The following is a 20,401-nucleotide window of genomic DNA, read 5'->3' as shown; positions in this document are numbered from 1 at the left end:
AAAACAACTACCAAAAAACACAACACGTGAAAAATCCCATCTCCATTGTGTTCCACACCAAAAATAACCTAAGACTAGATTCTTCATAAAAAATTCCATTTTATGTTCATGTGCACTAGAGAAATTCCACTGTGTTCAATACATCTGGAATGGCAAAGCTGTCACCAAAGTGTCACGTTGATCCTCACAGGTCTAGTACTGGCAAAGTCATGAAGAACTCCCACCTGGAGCTTCATGTCCTCAGGGAAACCTGTATCCTAAGCAAGTTCAGCAGTTCCCAAGTTAACTGTTTTGTTATTTACATTTTCGTTTTCTGCAGAAGAGTTTCTTCACTCTTTTTCTATCCTATAATCCTTTGAAAAATATTATCTCTAACTATCCTATCCTGTAACTGGACATATGAAACACCTATGTTAGACCAGAGGGTTACCAATCAGCTGTTCAATTTACTAACAGTACAGAATATTGCTGTCAGTGTGTCAGATATGCATCAGATGAATATGAGCAATTGGGTAGGGAGGAGGGGGGATTTGGGGGATAAATATGTGTATGTATGTGTGGGGGGGGGGGGGCAATAAGTGTCAACAATGAATTTTTTTCTATGATTGTATGCAGGACTTTTTTTGTTAATTTTTGCTAATAAAATCTTGTAGACGATGGATGGGTTTAGAAGATATTCTAGGGGAGTTATTGATATAGTAGTATCATAAGTTGCACAACAGACAGATGGACAAAGGACATTGACAATTGATGATGTACTATTTTTGTTTCACCATGTGGTGTTCATTATTTCTTTACATTCTTAAAACAGAGGTTTTTTGGGGTCACTTTTTACGGTCTGTGATGGTGAAGTTGTGAAAAGGCCATCCTGTAGGGAATGCCAACCAACTTCTCATTGTTGGGGTCACAATGGACTAAAGTCCTGAAGGAACTTCCTTGGGGTGGGCGTTGTGGTATTGGACATAATCTTTCAGGCTATTTTCTTTCTTTCTTTGGAATTAATATAGCCATTTTTCTTTTCCTCTCTTATTTCTGCAAGAGGAGGACCAACTATGTGTTTCTGTTATATCATTTTCACAAGCTTCTATTGGCGAAACCCTTCCTTCATACAAATTATCTTAGTACAATCTAATTTAATAGACACAGTTCCTGCATTTTCATGTCCACTCGGGGGAGCGAACCACACAGTAACCCTGGGTTCAGCTTGGGGTGATGATGATGATGATTGGTTTGTGGGGCGCTCAACTGCGTGGTTATCAGCGTCCGTACAATTATCCAATCTTTGCTCAGTCCAGTTTCGCTACTTTCCTGGATGATGATGAAATGATGAGGACAACACAAACACCCAGTCATCTCGAGGCAGGTGAAAATCCCTGACCCCGCCGGGAATCGAACCCGGGACCCCGAGCTCGGGAAGCGAGAACGCTACCGCGAGGCCACGATCGGCGGACATTCAGCTTGGGGTGGCAGTAGGGTGGATGGACTGCTGTGGCCTGTTGTGGGGTTGCAAACTACTGAGGGCTAAGGTGGGGTGAAGCCTCTCCGTCGTTTCTAGGTCCCCAGTTTAATACAATACAGAGTATAAGCTGGGTAGGATGCTTCATACAGGAAATGAAAAGTGATGGTGCTGTGTGCCTGAAGGCATGTTAGGAAGATAAATATGTGGACCTATGGGAAGGATCACTTACACCTTAGGTCAGGTGGATCTGCAAAAGAAAGGACCCATAGAGCTTTTAGGAGGAGAGAGAGAGAGTTGTAAAGGAACACTGGCTTCTAAAATGGAAAGATAGTTGAGAAACGTTCACCCTATAATGAGGTGCAAATGTGCACAGGAAGGAATTTTCTGTTATAGACGCATTCTAGAGACTAGTGCAATTTCATATGTACCAGGTTGATTATTCTTCATAAATCTGAGTACATTTTTACCACAGTTTATGAAAGCAAACATCAGAAGTTAGGAACTGTTAAATGGATTTTTGATTCGAATCCAGGAAGTAGCTCTTTAGGTAAATTAATGAATTAGTGGAAGTAATATAAAATTGTGAATAAACTTAATATAAATACCTCTACGAAGTCCTAGAGTAAAGAGAACATGGGAGTAAACTAATGTCATCTAAGTACAGCAAAGAAAGCAAGATAATTGGGTAAATATAATATCTGAAGTAACCTACATAAACATTTGAGTGGCTTGGGGAACACAATGGTAAGCTCCATCACCATGTATTTTGGGATGGATGGCTACTGATGCTACCTGTGAGGTGCACAATGGAATACATTTATTGGTAATTCTAAATTCACACAACATATGACAGGGAGAAGTTACTTGGTAAGTGCCGGTTGCAGAAACATAATGTTAAGTGACAGAGAAAATGGCACCAAGTAAAAACAACCCATGTATTTCTTCTGAGATTATGGAAAGATTGAACACAACAGAAGATGATGAGTATACTTCCAGTGATACTGATATTTCCAAGAAGGATTCAGAATACATTCCTGATGACTCATGTGACTCATAGGTATGTTAATTTTTAAATATATTGTATTTAGTACATTTCACAAACATAAAAATAAGTGCATGTACATACCATTATGATCTGAAGAACATGAATTTTGAGGTTGTATTAGAATCACTACTTCTTTTTGTTAACCACATTTTTCATGTGCTTTATTACCTGTAATAATATTAATGATATTAATAATAGTAATTTTTGTTGTTATACTGGTCAATAGGAAATCATTATGTATTGTCCAAAATAATGAACAGTGTATTGTTGCTGCACAAACAAGTCACGAAGGGGTGCTTGAAGAGGTGAAGAGGTCATCTTGGAAAAGGCTGAGGTTTGATTCTCAGTGCAAAATTAAACAGAAGAGGCATAATTAGGGTGAAGAATGTGTTTTGCATACAGGAGAAACTGTAAGTAAAAAAGGTGTGGGTCTTAATGGTCAGTGCTATTGTAAGCATTTTGACAAAGTAGTGGATTCAAATGTGATGAAAATGTTCAAAACATTTTGGGAAATAGGTGATTTTAATGTTCAAAATGCAATTTTATTTGGTGCAATGAAATGTAATGCTGTTGCATGTTGTCAAAAAGTATTTGGTGAATCACATAGAAATTTTGCTATTTCCTACTCTGTAAAAGTTGGTGGCAGTGATATTAAAGTCTGCATTCATGGTCTGCATAATAATTGCAGTCGCATGGAAAATATACAGAAGAAAATCTCATCTGGATTGAGCACGCCAGCCCAGGATAAACATGGAAAGCATTCTGGGCATCCACATACTTACTCTGAAACAAGTGTTAACCATATCAGGAAACACATCAACAAAATACCGAATTATGAGAGTCACTACAGGTGCTCAAACAATGGTGGCAGATTGTACCTGGGTTCAGACTCAACAGTTACCTCCTGATATGATCACTATAATAATGTCTTCTGCAAGGAGATGTCCTATCCTGTATCTGCAGACAAGTGTAGGTGAATTTTCACTGAAGAATATAACATAGGAGTAAAGTCACCAAAGAATGATGTGTGTGAGACTTGTGACATGCTAAAAGTGAAAACTGAGACTACTGTTGACCCCTGCTGAAAGCAAGCCTTGACTGTCAGTTGGAATTACACCAATGTCATGCAGAGGTGGGGCAGGCTAATATTGAAATCCAGACAAAATGAGCGGAAGCAGACAGTAACATTCATGTTGTGACTTTTGATTTGCAGCTGATACTCCCAGTTACTAAGTTAAGATGTGGGCCAGCTTTTCACAAATGGAAAATTTGGTTACATGACCTGAATGTTAATGACTGTGGCAAGGACAAAGGGCACTGCTTCTTGTGGAATGAGACTACTGCTGCCCATGGATCAGAGGAAATTTTAAGCTGCCTTTTATGTTACTTTGATGGAAACAACCTAAAAGAAGATACTCTCATTGTGATAGCTGATAACTGCTGTGGCCAAAATAAGAACTGGAACATAGTTCTGTTTTGAAAGTATATAATATCAACTGGAAGATTTCTTGTAATTGAACACCACTTCCCTGTTAGTGGGCACATGATGTTGCCTTCTGGAAGAGATTTCATGACAATTCTAAATTATGCTTGCCAGCAAGTACAAGATGTGTACAGCCCAGATCAGTGGTTGGATATCACCCAGAAGTCAGCTAAGAAGAATCCATTTTTTGTGTACAATATGAAAAGAGAGCGTTTCTTTCAAATAGGGCACTTGAAAGAAGCATTTGTCTTAAGAAAGAAGACAGTTGATGGTCAAGATGTCAACCTAAAGAATTTATGCAGATGGAAGGTGACTTCAGAATTTCCATCACTTTTATTAATAAGCAATACATTCTGTCATGACATCAAGTTTCAGAAGGTATGGAAGGCAATGCCCTGTTCCTAGCCTTTGACTGAAATACAATGGGCTGAGATTTATTGAAAAGAAGAAAGTTGCTGACGTCCTGTTGGTCATAGATTACATGTCTCCAGTCCATCATGGATTTTTCCTATCACTAAAGCCAACTTTTTTGGACAGAGAACACGTCAGAGATAAGAGTGATAAATGACAATCTACTTTCAGTAAAGTGTTGAATAGTTGCTGTAAATTTTCATAAGTAATTTTCTGTCACCGTGTATTTTTAATGATGTGTGGTTGGTAAAATGTAATCGCATCTATACGACCATAATGTAATACTTTTTGTATATTTCATTTGTTTTAGTCAGTTCTCAGGTTTATTTATGCCTGTGTATTCATTGTTGATTTCTGCTATTTTCTTTTTAATGAGTTGATCACACTTTATTTTAATCTTGTTACAACTGATTCTAGGTCTACTTGTAAAGTTGTCCTGTTAAGTTCTTTCCTTTATTGCTGAATTTTTTTGCTCCAGATATAAACAGTATAAAGACAACAGCAGAACCAAGATGGTTCAAATATGTTTCATTAATACATATTACTTTGTTCTTTTCCGAGTTATGAATCTGGAAACTTTATCCAAGTCTGCTAAGAATAGTTCTGATGATATGACCCCCAGTGCCAGAGTCCTGTCTTAGTTTTGAATAAGCCACTATATCCACATGAAATCCAACAGAAGTTACAAGATTATCAAGTACATTTTTCATGACACTGACACAGATTGAATCGAAGCTTTTTCCTCGGGGGCTTTTAGTACAGATTTTATTGAAACTTAGCCAGAAACCTTCTAAATATGTATGAATCCCACACAAAAACTTTAACACTCATTGCTCAGTTCCATAAATTATGTCACTACTAATAGTCTAATATACTATGCCCACTTCTAAAATTTGCTTGATTAAAATTCAATCTTTTCCTGTGTAATTCTCCAAACTGACTAGGTTCACTTCAGCTGTAAGCACTGACTGTGATTTTAATCAGTATTATGTGTATGTGGTGTCATCAAGTACTGAGAGCGGTGCAAGAAATACCAACCACCGTACAGGTACTGCACAGCAAATTGGTGTCACAGGATGTCAATGAGATGGTAGGAAGAGACCATGTCTCCTGTAATTCTGAGGTGCCACCACTGCACTTCTGCCATGAAATAGCATTGCCAGAGGTCAAGAGGGCAGTTATGTTCATGGTCAGATCTTACCCACTTCCAGGAAGTTCCTGTTAGAGTAAAGCCATTGTTCTGCACCATGACACAGCCTGTGTCAGCCATCAGGGAGTGAAGAGACTTCCGTCTCCTGTGAATGGTGCCTACACACCAACGCTATCAGAACTGTGTCAACAACTGTCTATGAACTTGTGGCTTCTAGTGACTATAATGAAGCCACAGTATGGCCATTCTGAACTTGTATCAATTCGCCGCTCAGTAATTGTGGTTCATTCAGTTTGTTCTGAATTACCAGTCCATGTGTGCAGTTTTGTAGCTACAGCCAAGCCTGGTCAGCAAAGATAAGTTTTGTTGTAATTAATAAAGTATTACTTATTCAAAATGGCCAACAGCCTAGTGCATTGCTAACACTGGTTCCTGTCAGATCACAGAAATTAAGCACTATTGGGATTGTCTAACTCATGGATGGGTGACCGTCCAGTCTGCCAAGGATTGTCAGCAAGAAGGGTGCACTCAGCCCTTGTGAGGCAAATTGAGGAGCTACTTGATCAAGAAGTAGTGGCTCTGGTCACCAACACCAACAACAACCAGGAGAGCAGACTGCTGATCCCACACCCCTCCATATCTCCATCCAGTGATGTCTATAAGCTGAGGATGACAAGGCATTTGATCAGTACCATTGGGTCTTCCACGACCTGTTTGGATACAGTTTAGTTTAGTTTAGTTTTGCTTATTCAGAGTGTTCTAATTACTTGCATTATTACTAGCCACCTCAGTGTCCAAGACATTGGATACAACAGGCTGTATGTGGATGTGAAGGAGGTTTAGCATGGCAAACTGTCAGCAAATAAAATATCAGAAAAAAATATGATGAAGAACATAAAATAAACTTGTACAAGAAAGGAAAAGCATAAAGCTGCAATGGGAAAGAAATTTTTGACAATATTGAATTAACACATTAACAGAGCATAATGGTAATCTGTCACTATGCAACACAATTGTTACTTGAAAACAAGAATGCAGTGAGAATGGTATTAAGAAATGAATATTCTGATTGAGAATTTTTTTTGCAGTAGCAATTTGTAAGTTAAGCAAGATTTGTTACATGTACACAGCATCTTGAAATATTTGTATGTTCTGATAAATACTCAACAATGATACAGAATGGCTCACAAGTACCATTGACAGACAAATTTTAAGTTTCAGAACAGTTAGCTCGTTCCTCTGGAAGAAAAGAGGCTTAGGTTTGGGAGGGTTGGGAAGGAGGGGCATATCACTCAGGCCCCACACTAGAAGAGACTGACCTGCTCTAACGATTGTAGTATCACACTTTACTTGTTACTTTTTCTCTTTTAGGGCAAATGCTTATGCTTAACTGCACAAATGGTCTAAATGGATCAAAGACTCATTACGACTGTGTGTGTCTAAGAGAGAGAGAGAGAGAGAGAGAGACTATCTCTGACTCATGATACAAAACTCTGTGGATATAATGTGAACATTATGTGTTTTATACACTTACTTACTTCTGATTTCACAATTCAGGACAGGAAATGGATGGTATGATCGCACCTGAACTGTAATTAGTGGCATTGTTGGAAGCTGCCATTTTGAATACAGAATGTAATTTGATTAATTATGATAATAATTTGTCTCATAAAAGAGGATAATATATGAAATGTAGATATGAAGATCATTTATGGAAAGACATAGTTTCATGAATGAAATTTTTTTTAACTCTCCCTTGTTTATGGCTTAGAATATTATTTGGTGTGACATAACTCATAGGGAACCTTGCATCCTGGGAAATCAGTAAAGCCTGCACCATGGTTGTTTATGCTCTATTTTGAGAGATTAGTTTCTGTACTTTTATTGGAATTAACACACAACTTGAACACTGATTCCCGTGCTGCAGAGTGAGTACATCATAGCATCCAAGACAGCCTGCCCATGGCTTATGATTGTGCCTCTGACTATTTTAAGAATCAATAATCACCAGAATTATGCAGAGCCACAAAAATTTTATTCCAGTCCTGACTTTGATATCGAGAGGCAGAGTATAGTTATGATGTGTAACTGCCATTTACATACCATTAATCATTCTGCTTTATAGACTTGGCAATTCAAACAGGAATTAAATTAATACCTGGGAGTATGGGAGATAATTATTTTAAGAATATTGCGGAAGCAACTCCTCTCACACAGAAATTTCCATTCAAGTAACCACATATTATTCAGTCATAATAATTTAACTTCAGTTTAATGGGGAGAGAAGTTAAAGGACGACTGGAGATAAAATGACTTGAGAAGGTTTGAGACAGATGATCATATGTAAGGGATTCTAAGTAAGAGGTATGTAAGGAAAAATGAGTATATCTTTCTATTTAGTAGCCGTATAAAACCCAGCCTCTGGATAGTAGGTTCCGCACATTAATTAAAATGGAATTTCCATTCTTTAACCTAGCTTTCCAGTGTCATTCTTAATTTTTCCGAGCATAAAACTGGGTGAAACTTATAACAGAAATTTGTTCCTCTGAGTTGTATGATTTTGGTATTTCCAGTTTCAGTACATTGTGATACCCATGTGAAGTGTCAATACTGAAGCCTCAAGATTGAAAGAGGCCGACTTCAGATCATACTGCATCAAAGTTAGGTATACAAATAATTGGACTTATTATTTAAAAACATTAATTTTCTAATTGTGTCATTCTACTATTTGTTAGTATTAAGGCTTTTATTTTAAAATCTGTTTATTGAATTGTAAGAACATAGAGCTATCATAACAGGCAAGACTATTAAAAGGATGCGCATTTGTGCAGACAGCAGGTTATTGTCAAAACATAATACACTAAGCAGATTCAGAAGGATGTAGGTTGCAGTAGGTACTGGGAGATGAAGAACCTTGCACAGGATAGAGTAGCATGGAGAGCTGCATCAAACCAGTCTCAGGACTGAAGACCACAACAACAACAATGTTATAAGTCAGTCAGTAGATGCTTTTTTGAATTGTGGGTGAAAACTGACCCTGTAGTAATAAAAAAATTAGCATGATTCGACAAGAAACAGTAAGGACACAGATGCCAAAGAATGATGATGGAACATTTTAGTAGTCTCACACAAGGAGTTCCTGGAACATGTGAAAGCATTGGAGACTGTGAAACTGTAAGTTACAATTAACTGCCAATTCAAAATATTGAAGATATGTGTAGTGACAGTGACTGCAATTAACAACCCATCTGAGTGACACAGAACCATGAACTATATGTTTCAGATGACTACAGGACTGTTTCCAGTTGTTTCAGTTTAATTTCGAAACTTTTAAAAATTAACAATACCTCCCTTGGGACAAAATTAACAGCAACTGTGTTATCTTTCAAGCTGAATTCAAATCCATGTGATATGAAAATGGTACCTATATATCCAATAAGATTTTGATGTGTTATCCGTTTTGACTGCAACTGATGTCACAGGGTGTAAGGTAACAAACATCATTACTGCTGTTATAGAGAGAGACCTATAGCATAATTAGAATGAACCTTAATGATAATAAATTGCTTTGATTTTATTCTCATGTTATAAAAACAATTTTATATGCTTCTTGTACACTTTTGCAGAAAGTGCAGCAGCCTCTCAAATACAATTTCAATACAAGTAGTGTAAAGTGTTAGTATTCTATACATGCATATAATTGATATTTTGTAAATAATAGATTTCAGCAATCTGGGCTTCATCCACAGTATTCAATGAACTGTGGATGAAGCCCAACCAACAGGCATTACATGCATTAATCAAAAATGATAGGGCATTGAGAATGGCTAGATTCTAGCTGAAATCTAGATCCTCCAATAAAATTTAAAAAGGACTAGTGATAGCTGAAATTTTTTATTTACAAGTCAATATAACAGTCGCTGCATGCAACAGCCTTCTGAATGGAAGGTAACCTGAAGAATTGACATTTTGTTTTATCTTGTGTTGTAATTGTCTTATTTGATGAATAAGACATGACAAAAGTCTGGAAGTAGATGTGACATAAAGGTGGATTGGCATATTATTAGATAGTGGGGGTGACAACATCATTTTGAGAGAAGTGAGAAGTATTGTGTGTATGATGCTCCTCATTACTGGAAATGATGATATGAAATCCTGGTCATACTGTTGAGGAAGACCAAGGTGCAAGACCTATCTGATACACCCATCCAGAACATTGTAAAGGGACATCTTCCTCCAACATTACCTATCTTCAACAGAAGTTATTGATACCAAAAATACTTTTTACCTTTTAAACAGGTTAATATTATCTCGGCTGTTTTTCTAAAAGAATTTCATACGATTTTGTACATGATGTGGTATATTTGAAGCTATAATCCATAAAAAGTAATTACCTTATTTTTGTTGTTACAATCGATATGTACTAAATCAGTATGTACCGTTCAAATTACTCTTCTTTTAGAAACATTTGAAATTATGAAATATCTGATACACTTAGAATTCCTTTTATTAACTGTGCAATTGGATGATATTTATCAAATTTATTTCTGGATACATTTACAAAATAATGATATAGATTAATAGAAAGTCACTTGTCAAGGTAGTTTGTGAACTATTTGGAGTATTGTTAGTACCACAGAATCAATAGTAGTGGGCATGTTTCTGTTGTGATCAGACATGTTTTTAATTTTGGCAATAACAATGTGATTTCTGATTTTAAAGTAGGAATTGTAAAGTCAGTGTGATATAGAAAAATGTGATAGAAAAAAATTTCGGAAACAGAAATTATGGAGCAGGCGTTCAGCATTATCATGTCAATTGGAACTGCAAGAACCTATAAAATAAAATAAAAAATTCTGCTTCAAGAATTGACACAAAGACATGAAGAACTGGTGCCAACTACAAGGAAAAAAGGTAAGTATAAAAGTTTTTTGTACATTTTACTCCTCTCAATGCTTATTAAAAAGAGTTAATTTTGAAGTGAGTGACAATCAACAAAGGACGTGAAGGAGGGGTAAGATTACAACATTCGACACCACAACAGTCACAGGCTTATCATGTTGTACAAGAATAATTTTATGTGGCCATGACCACAAATAAGCTGTCCAGCTGAATGAATGCCCACCACTAAACTGTGTCATAGAGCAGAGTTGACTGTCCCCAGTAATGGAACTTGCTACTGACCATAGCACATTTGATTTCAGTGGATGCTTCATACCTGCTAGCTGGATCCTTCATCCCAACACCAACTTCTTGGAATTACATAGATGGAAACTGTCCTTAGAAACACATCTTTCAATCCTGTAACTGTTCTGGCAGAAATCTCTTGGAATCACATACATGGGAAGTGTTCTTAGAACACAACCTTCGACTCTGTAATCATCCTGGGTTCAATCTCTGCTATCCCCTCCCCTACATTCATTGCTACCCATGCTCCTTGAACCACAATGCACTCATACACTCAACTCCACAGTCTCCTACTCTACTCCTCCACATTGTTATGTGCCAAACACGACTTTCCCTGCCTAGGATTAGGGCCTGCTTACCAGTGGCATTTCCAGTGACATGCATCTGCTGAATCTCTCTGCCAAACATCAGCTATCTTTCTTTATGCACCCTCTTTCTTTCCACTTCATCCCACACAGCCCCTCATTCCAGTCATCTGCAGTGCTGGCATAATTTAATCAACTCAAACAATGCAGTAATAAAAGTGTGTGTGTCTATATGTGTGTATCCTATAGCTCTCAAACAGAATTTATCAGAAAGGTAGCAACTTCCTCAGTCTGATGTATGGGTGTACAATCAACTCAGCATCTCAGCTGTTGAGTGATTTGTTATCTTCATTCCATAAACTGTAAATGAATTGTATAGTGCAAAAAGTTACTCATGACCAGGACCATAAAGTCTAATGCATTACCAAAATCAAAAGAGAAAGGATGAAATAACATTTAAAAAAATATATGAAGTTAGTTATAAAGAAAATACTGCAGTTTGGACAAACCCATGGATATGTAAAAAAATATGTCTTTCATGAAAACATATAGAAGATTAATAAATAAAAAGAATGGACTGAAAAGGTTTTTTTTAGTGCTAATCAAAATACCACTTGAAAATAACTTAAATGTAACACAAACATTTGGATACCTAAAATAAGTTAGTACCAGTATCATATTAGAACCAGAAAAGGGGAAAGGGGAATGATTATAAGTAAAAAAAATTACAGTGTACATCTCAGATGATTCAAGTGTGAAAGTTTTGTTGAACAGCTTCTTTGATTGTTGTGCACTGAGATTGGAGCAGTATGCATACAAACTAATAAGAGGATTTAAAGTTTCCAGACCACCAGTAGCAACTATTATAAATGCTATCAAGTAATTGGAGAGAGACCGATGATAGGATTAAAAGAAAATATACCATTGATACATTGAGCAAAACTTGTGTTCATTGTTTGGGAGAAAGCACAAGTCACACTAGCTTACAAAATGTGTAGTAGAAGTATTTGTAAAAAAAGCCATTAGAAACCCTTGACATACATTTTTTGTAGGTTCTTAGAACATTCTGAGTTCAAATGTAATGACGTATCTTGAACAGAATGATCTCCATGCCAACCAGCACGGATTCTGAAAACATCAATCATGTGAAATCCAACTTGCACTTTTCTGACATGACATTCTGAAAGCCATGTATCAAGGCAGTTAGGCACATAAATTATTTCTTGATTTCCAAAATGCATTTGACTCAATACCACACCTATGCTTGTTATCAAGAGTTTGATCACAAGGGTTACCAAGCAAAATTTGTGACTGGGTTAAAGATTTCTTGCCCAGTACGTACAGTGTATTATCACAGATGGAGAGCTATCAACAGAAATAGAAGTTCCTTCAGGTATGTGCAAAAGAAATGTGTTGGGAACCTTGCTTTTTCTTGATGTGTATTAATGTCCTGGTAGACAATATTAATTGTAACCTCATGATCTCCACAGATGAGGCAATTACTTGCGATGAAAATTGCCTGAAAAAAGCTACACAAATATTCAGACATATCTTGATTCAAAGATTGGCAACTTGCTGTAAATGTTTGGAAATGTAGAATTTAGCACTTCATAAAATGATTGCAATATCAATGAGTCACACTTGGAATCAGTTATCTCACACAAATACCAGAGTATAACAATTTGCAGGATATTAACTGGAACAACCACACAGGCCCAGTCATAAATAAAGAAGGTGGCAGACTTCGGTTTATTGGTAGAATACCCAGAAATACAGTCAGCCTACAAAAGAGATTGCTTAAGAAACATATACATAACCCAGTCTAGAATATTACTCAATTGAGTGGGTCTTGTACCAAATAGGATTAACAGGGGCTATTGAACATAGACAGAGAAGGGTAGCACAAGTGGTCACAGGTTTTTTTCTTGAAGTTTTCCTGGTGGATGAAATATTCCATCATTTTTTGGGGTGCATCTCGGATATTATTAAATCTTTTGCAAGTTAGTAATATCGCAGATGCATTCTTGAAAAATGATGGAATATGGTCACAGGTTCGCTTGTCTCAGGAGGCAGCATCACGGTGATGTTGAAAAAACTGAACTGGCAGATTATTCAAAATTGATGCAAACTACTTGTGAAAATGTATTTACAAAGTAGCAATCAAACTTAAAGTGATGAATTTATGATTGTATTACAACCCCCTGTAGGGACCATGAAGAAAAGGTTAGATGAATTATAACATGCAGAGGCATTTAAGCAATAATGCTTCCCATCCTCCATATGGGGATGGAGCATTACTGTTTGTAATGTATGAACACAAACATAGATTTTGGAGATTAATTATGGATGGAAACTTCAATATTGTTTTTTACGTGTAATATCAATCGATGATGACTAGAATTGTTGGTTTCCAGGTCTGAATCAGTACTTGATATAAATTTTTCACAGATTGGAGGTCACAGTGACACAGAGACTGAAGGCTTTTTCTAGGACATAAAAGACATAGGTTATTGAGATACAAATCTGATATCAAATAGTTTTTGTGACAACGATGGTCAAGTAATGTTAATAGAATATGTCAATTTCTTAGATGCAGACAATAAAATGGTATGGAAAAGAAACACAACTAATGACTCAAGTTACAATGTTGAAAAATAAATTACAGGAAAAACATTAGAAAGAGATTTATAAAGTGTTGTTGATAAAAAATTTAGCTCTTTCTTAAATACATTCCTTCACAATTTGAGTACCAGTCTCTGCTACAACAAACGAGGGTAAACTGAAAGTGAGGCAGGGGCAAGAGATGGGTATCACACATGAATGAAGTAAAAATGAAGTGATAGTATGGCATTCATTGGCCAGGATATCCTCTTCAGTGTATGGCCACCATATTGCAAGTCTTTTTAGTTGACCATTTCAGTGACTTGCATGTCAATGATGATGAAAGTAATGACGAAGGACACACAACACCCAGTCCCTTGCTGGGAATTGAGCCCGGGCCCCCTCGCATGGTAGGCAGTAATGCTATTGGTGCGTTATGGAGGCAGACATGAATGAAGTATCTTCGTATGAAGAAGGGAAACCTCTCCCTAATTCAAGAGTTGACACTCGATTACCACAAATTCTGTACAATCTTCTAGCCTGCAACCAAATACAGCATTATTATAAAAAATGAACAAATAAAAACAAAGACACCAACAAAATTCAGTTGCAAAATGATATCTGCAGCAGAAATGATGTTACATTGGAATAATTAGCTACCTAAGTCAATATTCTTCCTCAAAGTGGCATCATACCAAATATAAAGGCAGCAGATTTTCTGATAGGCATAAATATGATAAATATGCTATAGTCACAGCCATCTATAAAAAGGGAGATAAGAATTACATATCTATTACAGTTTACTGGGCCTTTGAAATTTTTGGAGAAATAAGACTACAATGAAACATTACTTCATTTTTCACAGTGTAGCATGCTATTTGCCTCCCTCTGTGGCTTGTGTAAGGGATTTTCTACGGACAGTGCTGTATGAGAGTGGTATGGTAAAAAGGCAAGCAAAAATTTTTGTTTCATAAACAATTCTCCTTACTTCTTAAAACAATCTCTTTCGAGAGATATATATTTGGTCCAGTGGGCCTCCAACTTTTTCATACCATCAGCAAAATTGGTTTTGTCAAGCAGTACACAATACTCATTGGCTGCAACTATTACTTTCTCATTTGATGAAAATTTCTTCCCAGAAAGCCAAAGTTTCAAGGAAGATATCACTTGAGGCTAAGTCTGGTGAAAATGGTGGATGAGGAACCAAGTCAAAGCCTAATTCATGCTCTTTCAACATTGTTATCACTAATGTATGGAATGGTGCACTATTCTGGTGAAAAGAGCATTTTTGCATAGCAACCTTGATCTTTTTTCAGGCAACACAAGTTTAAAAAGATCTAACAATGAAACATAACAGGTTAGTTATGGTTCTGCCTTTTTCCAAGTAATTTTTGAGGATTATTCCTTAGGAATCCCAAAAAATTGTGGCAAACACTCTACCAGCCTTGCCTTATTTAATGCACTTTCAGCAGCCTTTGTCGATTGTTTGCTGTGTAATCATCAACAGTCATGATTAAACATCACCACACATTATGTTGAAATATTGTGCCAGATGCACGTTTGGTCAACTGTGAGCAATTGTAGCACCAATCTCATATACAGCTCCTTCATAGTTAATTCCCCATCCAGGTTATAATGCACTTGCTCAGCTGGGATGCCTACAGTCTCAAAAACTTCACAAATTTTTATTTGGTGGTGTTGCATTACCATATCATGGACATTGCCAGTGACTTCCTTTGTGGTGATCTAGTCAGAACATTTTCATTACACCATCCATTTGAGGTCACCACAAAGGAAGTCACTGACAATATACATCATGTTATATGTACCATGCGTAATTTCCAATACAAAATTTCTTTCACAGATTTGGTAATAGTCTTTTATTAAATGTCATAAATTTTGCAAAAATTTCTTATAAAAAAAATTGTCTTGATTATTTTGATGAACATAAATGTCAGAGAGGTATATAACCAATGTGTTGTTATCTTTATATTTAACAATCTATGGACTATAATTGGGTAAAGTAAGTTGGCGATGGGTAAAGTAAATTGGCGACAGTGGAGTAGTCTGTGGAGAGGAGTTGTGTATGGCTGTGTGGGATCAAAGTTTGTTGAGTGTTGCCCATTATGTATAAGTAACAATGCTCAAAAGTATTTTTTTATAATTATGAACCACAAAGAAAAAGTGTTATTTAAAATCTGTGAAACAATTTCAAGAATATATCAACAAAGTGAAAACTGAAATGTGTTCATTGTTTTGATTAGAAATGACACAACAAGATCAAAGCTGTGAACTCTTTCAGATCCAAATATTTTATCAATATTCTACAGGAAAACGAGAAGACCTCTAGATGTCAGCCATGAGAAATGACGGAGAAGAATTTTACCAGCTAAGCATCAATTATGTTGAACTATCAACATTTATCAAGTTTTTACCATGTGCTGTTAAGAAAGACAAAGTATATGTCCTGAAAATCAGCAGAGATAAAATTTATATAATTAATTTCTATCAGTTATTCTCGTGTGTACAGTCAGAATGGGCAGTCTTCATATATAAATAAATAATTGTGTCTCTTGTTAATGTTAGCACACAGATCCACACATTCTTTGCATTGTATTACTATTCTGTTCGTGGTCCTACTTGGGCAGTGTGCAGCTCTTAGATTTTTCCAGCAGATGCCTTTATGACACAGAAAATATAGCACAGATGTTTCAGCTCCATGTGGACTTTGTAGGGATTATTCGGGAAAGAACATTTATCAACAATGTATAAAAGAAAACATTTTGTAAAATTCTGTGATTGATTTTAGCTTCTATGAGATATCGACATAGATGATATTTTGTATAAGTTCATGCAGTAAATGCTTATTATTATTTACTCCTGTACTATTTAATCCTGTACTATTATTTAATCCTGTACTTTCAGTATGAAGAAGAGCATAACAATGAATAAATTTGAAAGGAAGATACTTCAAAAATAATACTAGTGATTTCTCACAATTTTTCTCCCAAATACCATAAAATTTGGGATTGGGTCTGTTCCTGTTCCCCCCTGACATAATGGAATTTCCAATGATTTTAAAAGATTGTTCAAAATGCATAATGTTTGCTTATGAATAAGGCCCCAAATGCAACCATATCATAAACAGCAAATTATAACTGCTTCATAGCAAATAGTTTATTTTAATCTCACTTACATTATGGTGACTAAAAAAAATACAATTGATTTGCTGATCCACTCTTCTTCTTACATTAAATGTAGCATTGTGTATAAAATTATATGGGCCCTGGTAGGACAGCAAGTTAAATTGGAACCAATACATGGATAAACTTAGATCTGTTCAACATGTTTTGCACTTTGAAAAATGACTTGCTGCATCAAATTGAAGATTAATTAGCGGACTTTTTCCCCATACATTGACTACCTATTAACATATTCAGTTTTCTGCTTGGGGAATGTATCTAAAAAAGGAAAGTGACACTTTAGAAAATGTAAGCAGTGTGAAGACTGTGTAAAATGAATGACTGTACAGGCACTTCAAAAATTTGGAATTCTTGCACTCTCTTTCCATACATTTACTCATTAATGGTACTTTCTGTTGTCAATAAAAATCATTTTCTATTGAACAGTGTGCTTAAGAAGAGTTTGTTCCAAATTAATGGGGAGGGAGAGGGGTGGGTGGTGGGCTAGTGGTGGTGGTGCTGGTGCTGGTGGTGGTGATGGTAGTGATGGTGGTGGTGGTGATAGGGAGGTAGGAGGACCTACTTCAACCCTGTTCTAAGACACATATGGCTAAATCCTCTTCATCACACTACCTGCATAAATCAGTTATCTTCCAGAAAAATCACATCTAGTAAATAATAATGTTAAAATCATTGGATTGGTGGGCTGATTGGAGTTTGCATGCTTCACACAAAAATTTAAGGTTTCAGTGGCATGGAAGAAAAGACTTACTGAGTTTTGCTTAAAGTGTTGGATACAGAACTAGCTGAATCTCAGGACTGTTTGTTTCAAATATTTTAATATAGGAATCTTAAGCTTATGCACATCACCAAAGCCCTTAATGAAGGTTAATTGTCACTGCGCCATCAATCATTAATGACTTTATATGTTCTAGGTTGGAAATATGTGCATCTTACCTAAATAGAACATCCATACTTGTATGCTAAATGCATACACAAAGCTGGCAAGAATTTTACTTATGCAGCTTATGATGCCAATTAAGGAATCATCTAGTTTTAGAGTCCTGCTGAACAGGCTGATCAAGATAAGGGTCCCTGAAAATAAAGTATTTTATGTTAATAAGGAACATGTACATCTAAATTAATAGAAGACATTGCTTTTGATAATAACTGTGAAACTGTAAATTCAGTTTTAGTGGCAACATTACTGTTGGTTTATTTACAGTTATACCGTACACTAAGGAGCAAAACAGTTACTCTCAATAGTCATGGAGCCCTTTGGAGTTGCAGAGGAGAATGATTATCTTTGTACCAGGTAAGATTATAAAAAACAATATCTTGGTCACACGCTCCTTTATTCATATTGATAACAAGTTTTTGATGTGACTTCTGAAATAATTGCATCTCTCGAATTTTGTATCAACCTGAAGGCAGTCATTAGAGCAGCTGGCTATAAACATGCAACTAATAAATTATGACTGAGACACTGACCTTTACACTCTAACCTAATTTTATGATATTTTATTGTATATCTCTTTTTAAAAACCTAATGATTATCATTGTATGTTTCAAGCAAAACTCTTCAGGTAAGACCTTAATCAAATAACCAATTAAATACAAACCAACAAAATTAATAAATTCAGCATATGCTGAAAAGTAGCTTGCATCCACTTCATCCCAACCAAACCGATTTCTCACAAATAAATACACAACAGTTGCCTCCCCTGTAACAAAGTAATCTTATTATTTTAACTGATAACAATAAATCTGTAATCATAAAATAAATTGTGTTTACTTTCAGCTTACCATAACTTGGTCCAAGAACAGCAATGAAAAGTGACAGCAATAACAAAATTCGTAATCTCTGTGTCCCATCTCGTTTTCTTACTGCCACTGAAACTGTCTGAACAACATGACGCCAGTCAAAAAAGTCTTTAAAAAAGCTAGTACCTTTTGGTCTAGCAATTGGTTCTCTTCCTTCCTTAAGGAAGAAGAGTCCATAAAAAATTCCAATAGTGTATGAAAGAGCTGCTGCAGAAAACATCCCATAGAAACCAATAACTTTTAAAAGCACTCCACTTAATAATGTTCCAACTGGCACACATAAAAATACTAAAATGTTCACAATCCCCATCCGGAATGTTCTCATTTCAACTGATGTAACATCACCTATGTAACTGAAAACTGCCATTATCATTAACATTGAGCTGCCTGTAAGTGCAGGAAATAATCCCTGCATTATACCAGCAACTTCCAAGGGCCACTCAAAAAAAAAGTACATACATAGTAACAGACCTATGCATGAGAGCAGTTCTCCAACCAGAGGCAGTAACAATAAAGGCTTTCTTCTGGCACGTCGATCACTCCATGATCCTACAAATATAATTAATACAGCTGGAAATGATGATCGTAAAGCATTTCTCCATGTGGCCATTTTAGCAACTAAATGTTGTGCTTCATTATCTTCTTCTTGATAAAAGCTAATATTACGTAAAGTAAGAGCATTACAAACAGTACTACTGTAATTTAAATTCACATGACATGCTTTTTCCAGATTGAAGTTGTCAACTGACAATGAAATAAAAGACATAGGAAGCAAATATAACACTAGTAATGGTTCCACAGTAATATTACTGAAAATATAACTAAGTTTCTGTTTGACTGTCATATTTGGAGGACTCTGTATTGACTGGACATTATGTTCAGAGTTGATTTCCTCCTTTTCTTCATTTTCAGAGCAAACATTTTCCACTGCCATTGAATCACAAGAGACACCTTATGTTATAGAACAGTCTGAGAAAAAATATAACAAATGGTCACAAAATTTATTCATTGGAGTAAACATTGCTTAAGAAACTAAAATCTGTATAAGAGGTCTTTAAAAGAATTGAAAATTGACTTACCAAGCATAGGCTGTATACAAGGAATACTAACAGATGACTACTCTGTGAGAACCAGTGATGAGTCTCTGAAGCTTTGGAACAGGTTCTCTCAAGAAAACAAGAAATAAAAAAGTAGAAGAGCTTTGTGAGGTACAATATAAGGGAAATACCTTGATGCTGACCCTTGACCTTTAACAGTAATGGCTGGTCTAGAGAAGAGGCTACCCAAATCGTCATGTCCTTGAGGAGAATAGAAAGTTGTTACATCACTTCTGATGAGGTGGTTATTTTCCTTTTTTTTTAAGTCTTGGCTCTTAAAGCTGCTGCATATCTCAGGTGTTAAGACTTCGCACTAGCAGTATTAACATGGTAACTCCCTGACAGATGTAGCTGCTAAGTGTTCTGTAACATGTATGGTGTACAAGAGTACTTATCATTTACAAATAAATACCTCAAGATTGCAAATAAAAGTAAACTAATTAAGCATAAGTGCAAATTATTAACTAGTGGGATGGGGCTGGGTGGGGGGGTGGGGGTGGAGGGGGGGGAGGGTAAGACCTAGCAAATATTAAAATGTTCAGCCTATGGAAATCTTTAGAATTATCTATTGACATGGTCACTACAACTACTGTTCAAGACAATGACAGCTTATTTGTGGGCAGTCATGTGTGCAAAGATTTCCATAGAAAGTATTTT

At 36.1% G+C, this 20,401-nt stretch overlaps 1 protein-coding gene across 4 annotated transcripts in view; it reads right to left on the bottom strand.

Annotated features, from left to right (window-relative positions):
* LOC126190770 (proton-coupled folate transporter-like) overlaps window positions 1–19,919 on the bottom strand; it is a 269,533-nt gene extending 249,614 nt beyond the window's left edge. Inside the window, exons 1-4 of one of the 4 annotated variants that reach the window (XM_049931298.1) lie at window positions 19,727–19,838; window positions 18,630–19,616; window positions 18,446–18,547; window positions 17,781–17,918 (exon numbers count right to left, since the gene is read on the bottom strand). In XM_049931298.1, coding sequence (XP_049787255.1) covers window positions 17,781–17,918; window positions 18,446–18,547; window positions 18,630–19,581 — 1,192 coding nt within the window. In that variant the 5' untranslated portion in view covers window positions 19,582–19,616; window positions 19,727–19,838. The other 3 variants (XM_049931303.1, XM_049931300.1, XM_049931299.1) reach the window with 3 other exon arrangements.
* Between the last annotated feature and the right edge of the window lie 482 nt (window positions 19,920–20,401).

Source organism: Schistocerca cancellata, chromosome 6, assembly GCF_023864275.1.
Source record: "Schistocerca cancellata isolate TAMUIC-IGC-003103 chromosome 6, iqSchCanc2.1, whole genome shotgun sequence".
In the NCBI taxonomy this organism is placed as follows: domain Eukaryota; kingdom Metazoa; phylum Arthropoda; class Insecta; order Orthoptera; family Acrididae; genus Schistocerca; species Schistocerca cancellata.
The sequence above is the reverse complement of the archived record's forward strand: the minus strand, read 5'-3'. Positions and strand labels throughout refer to the sequence as shown.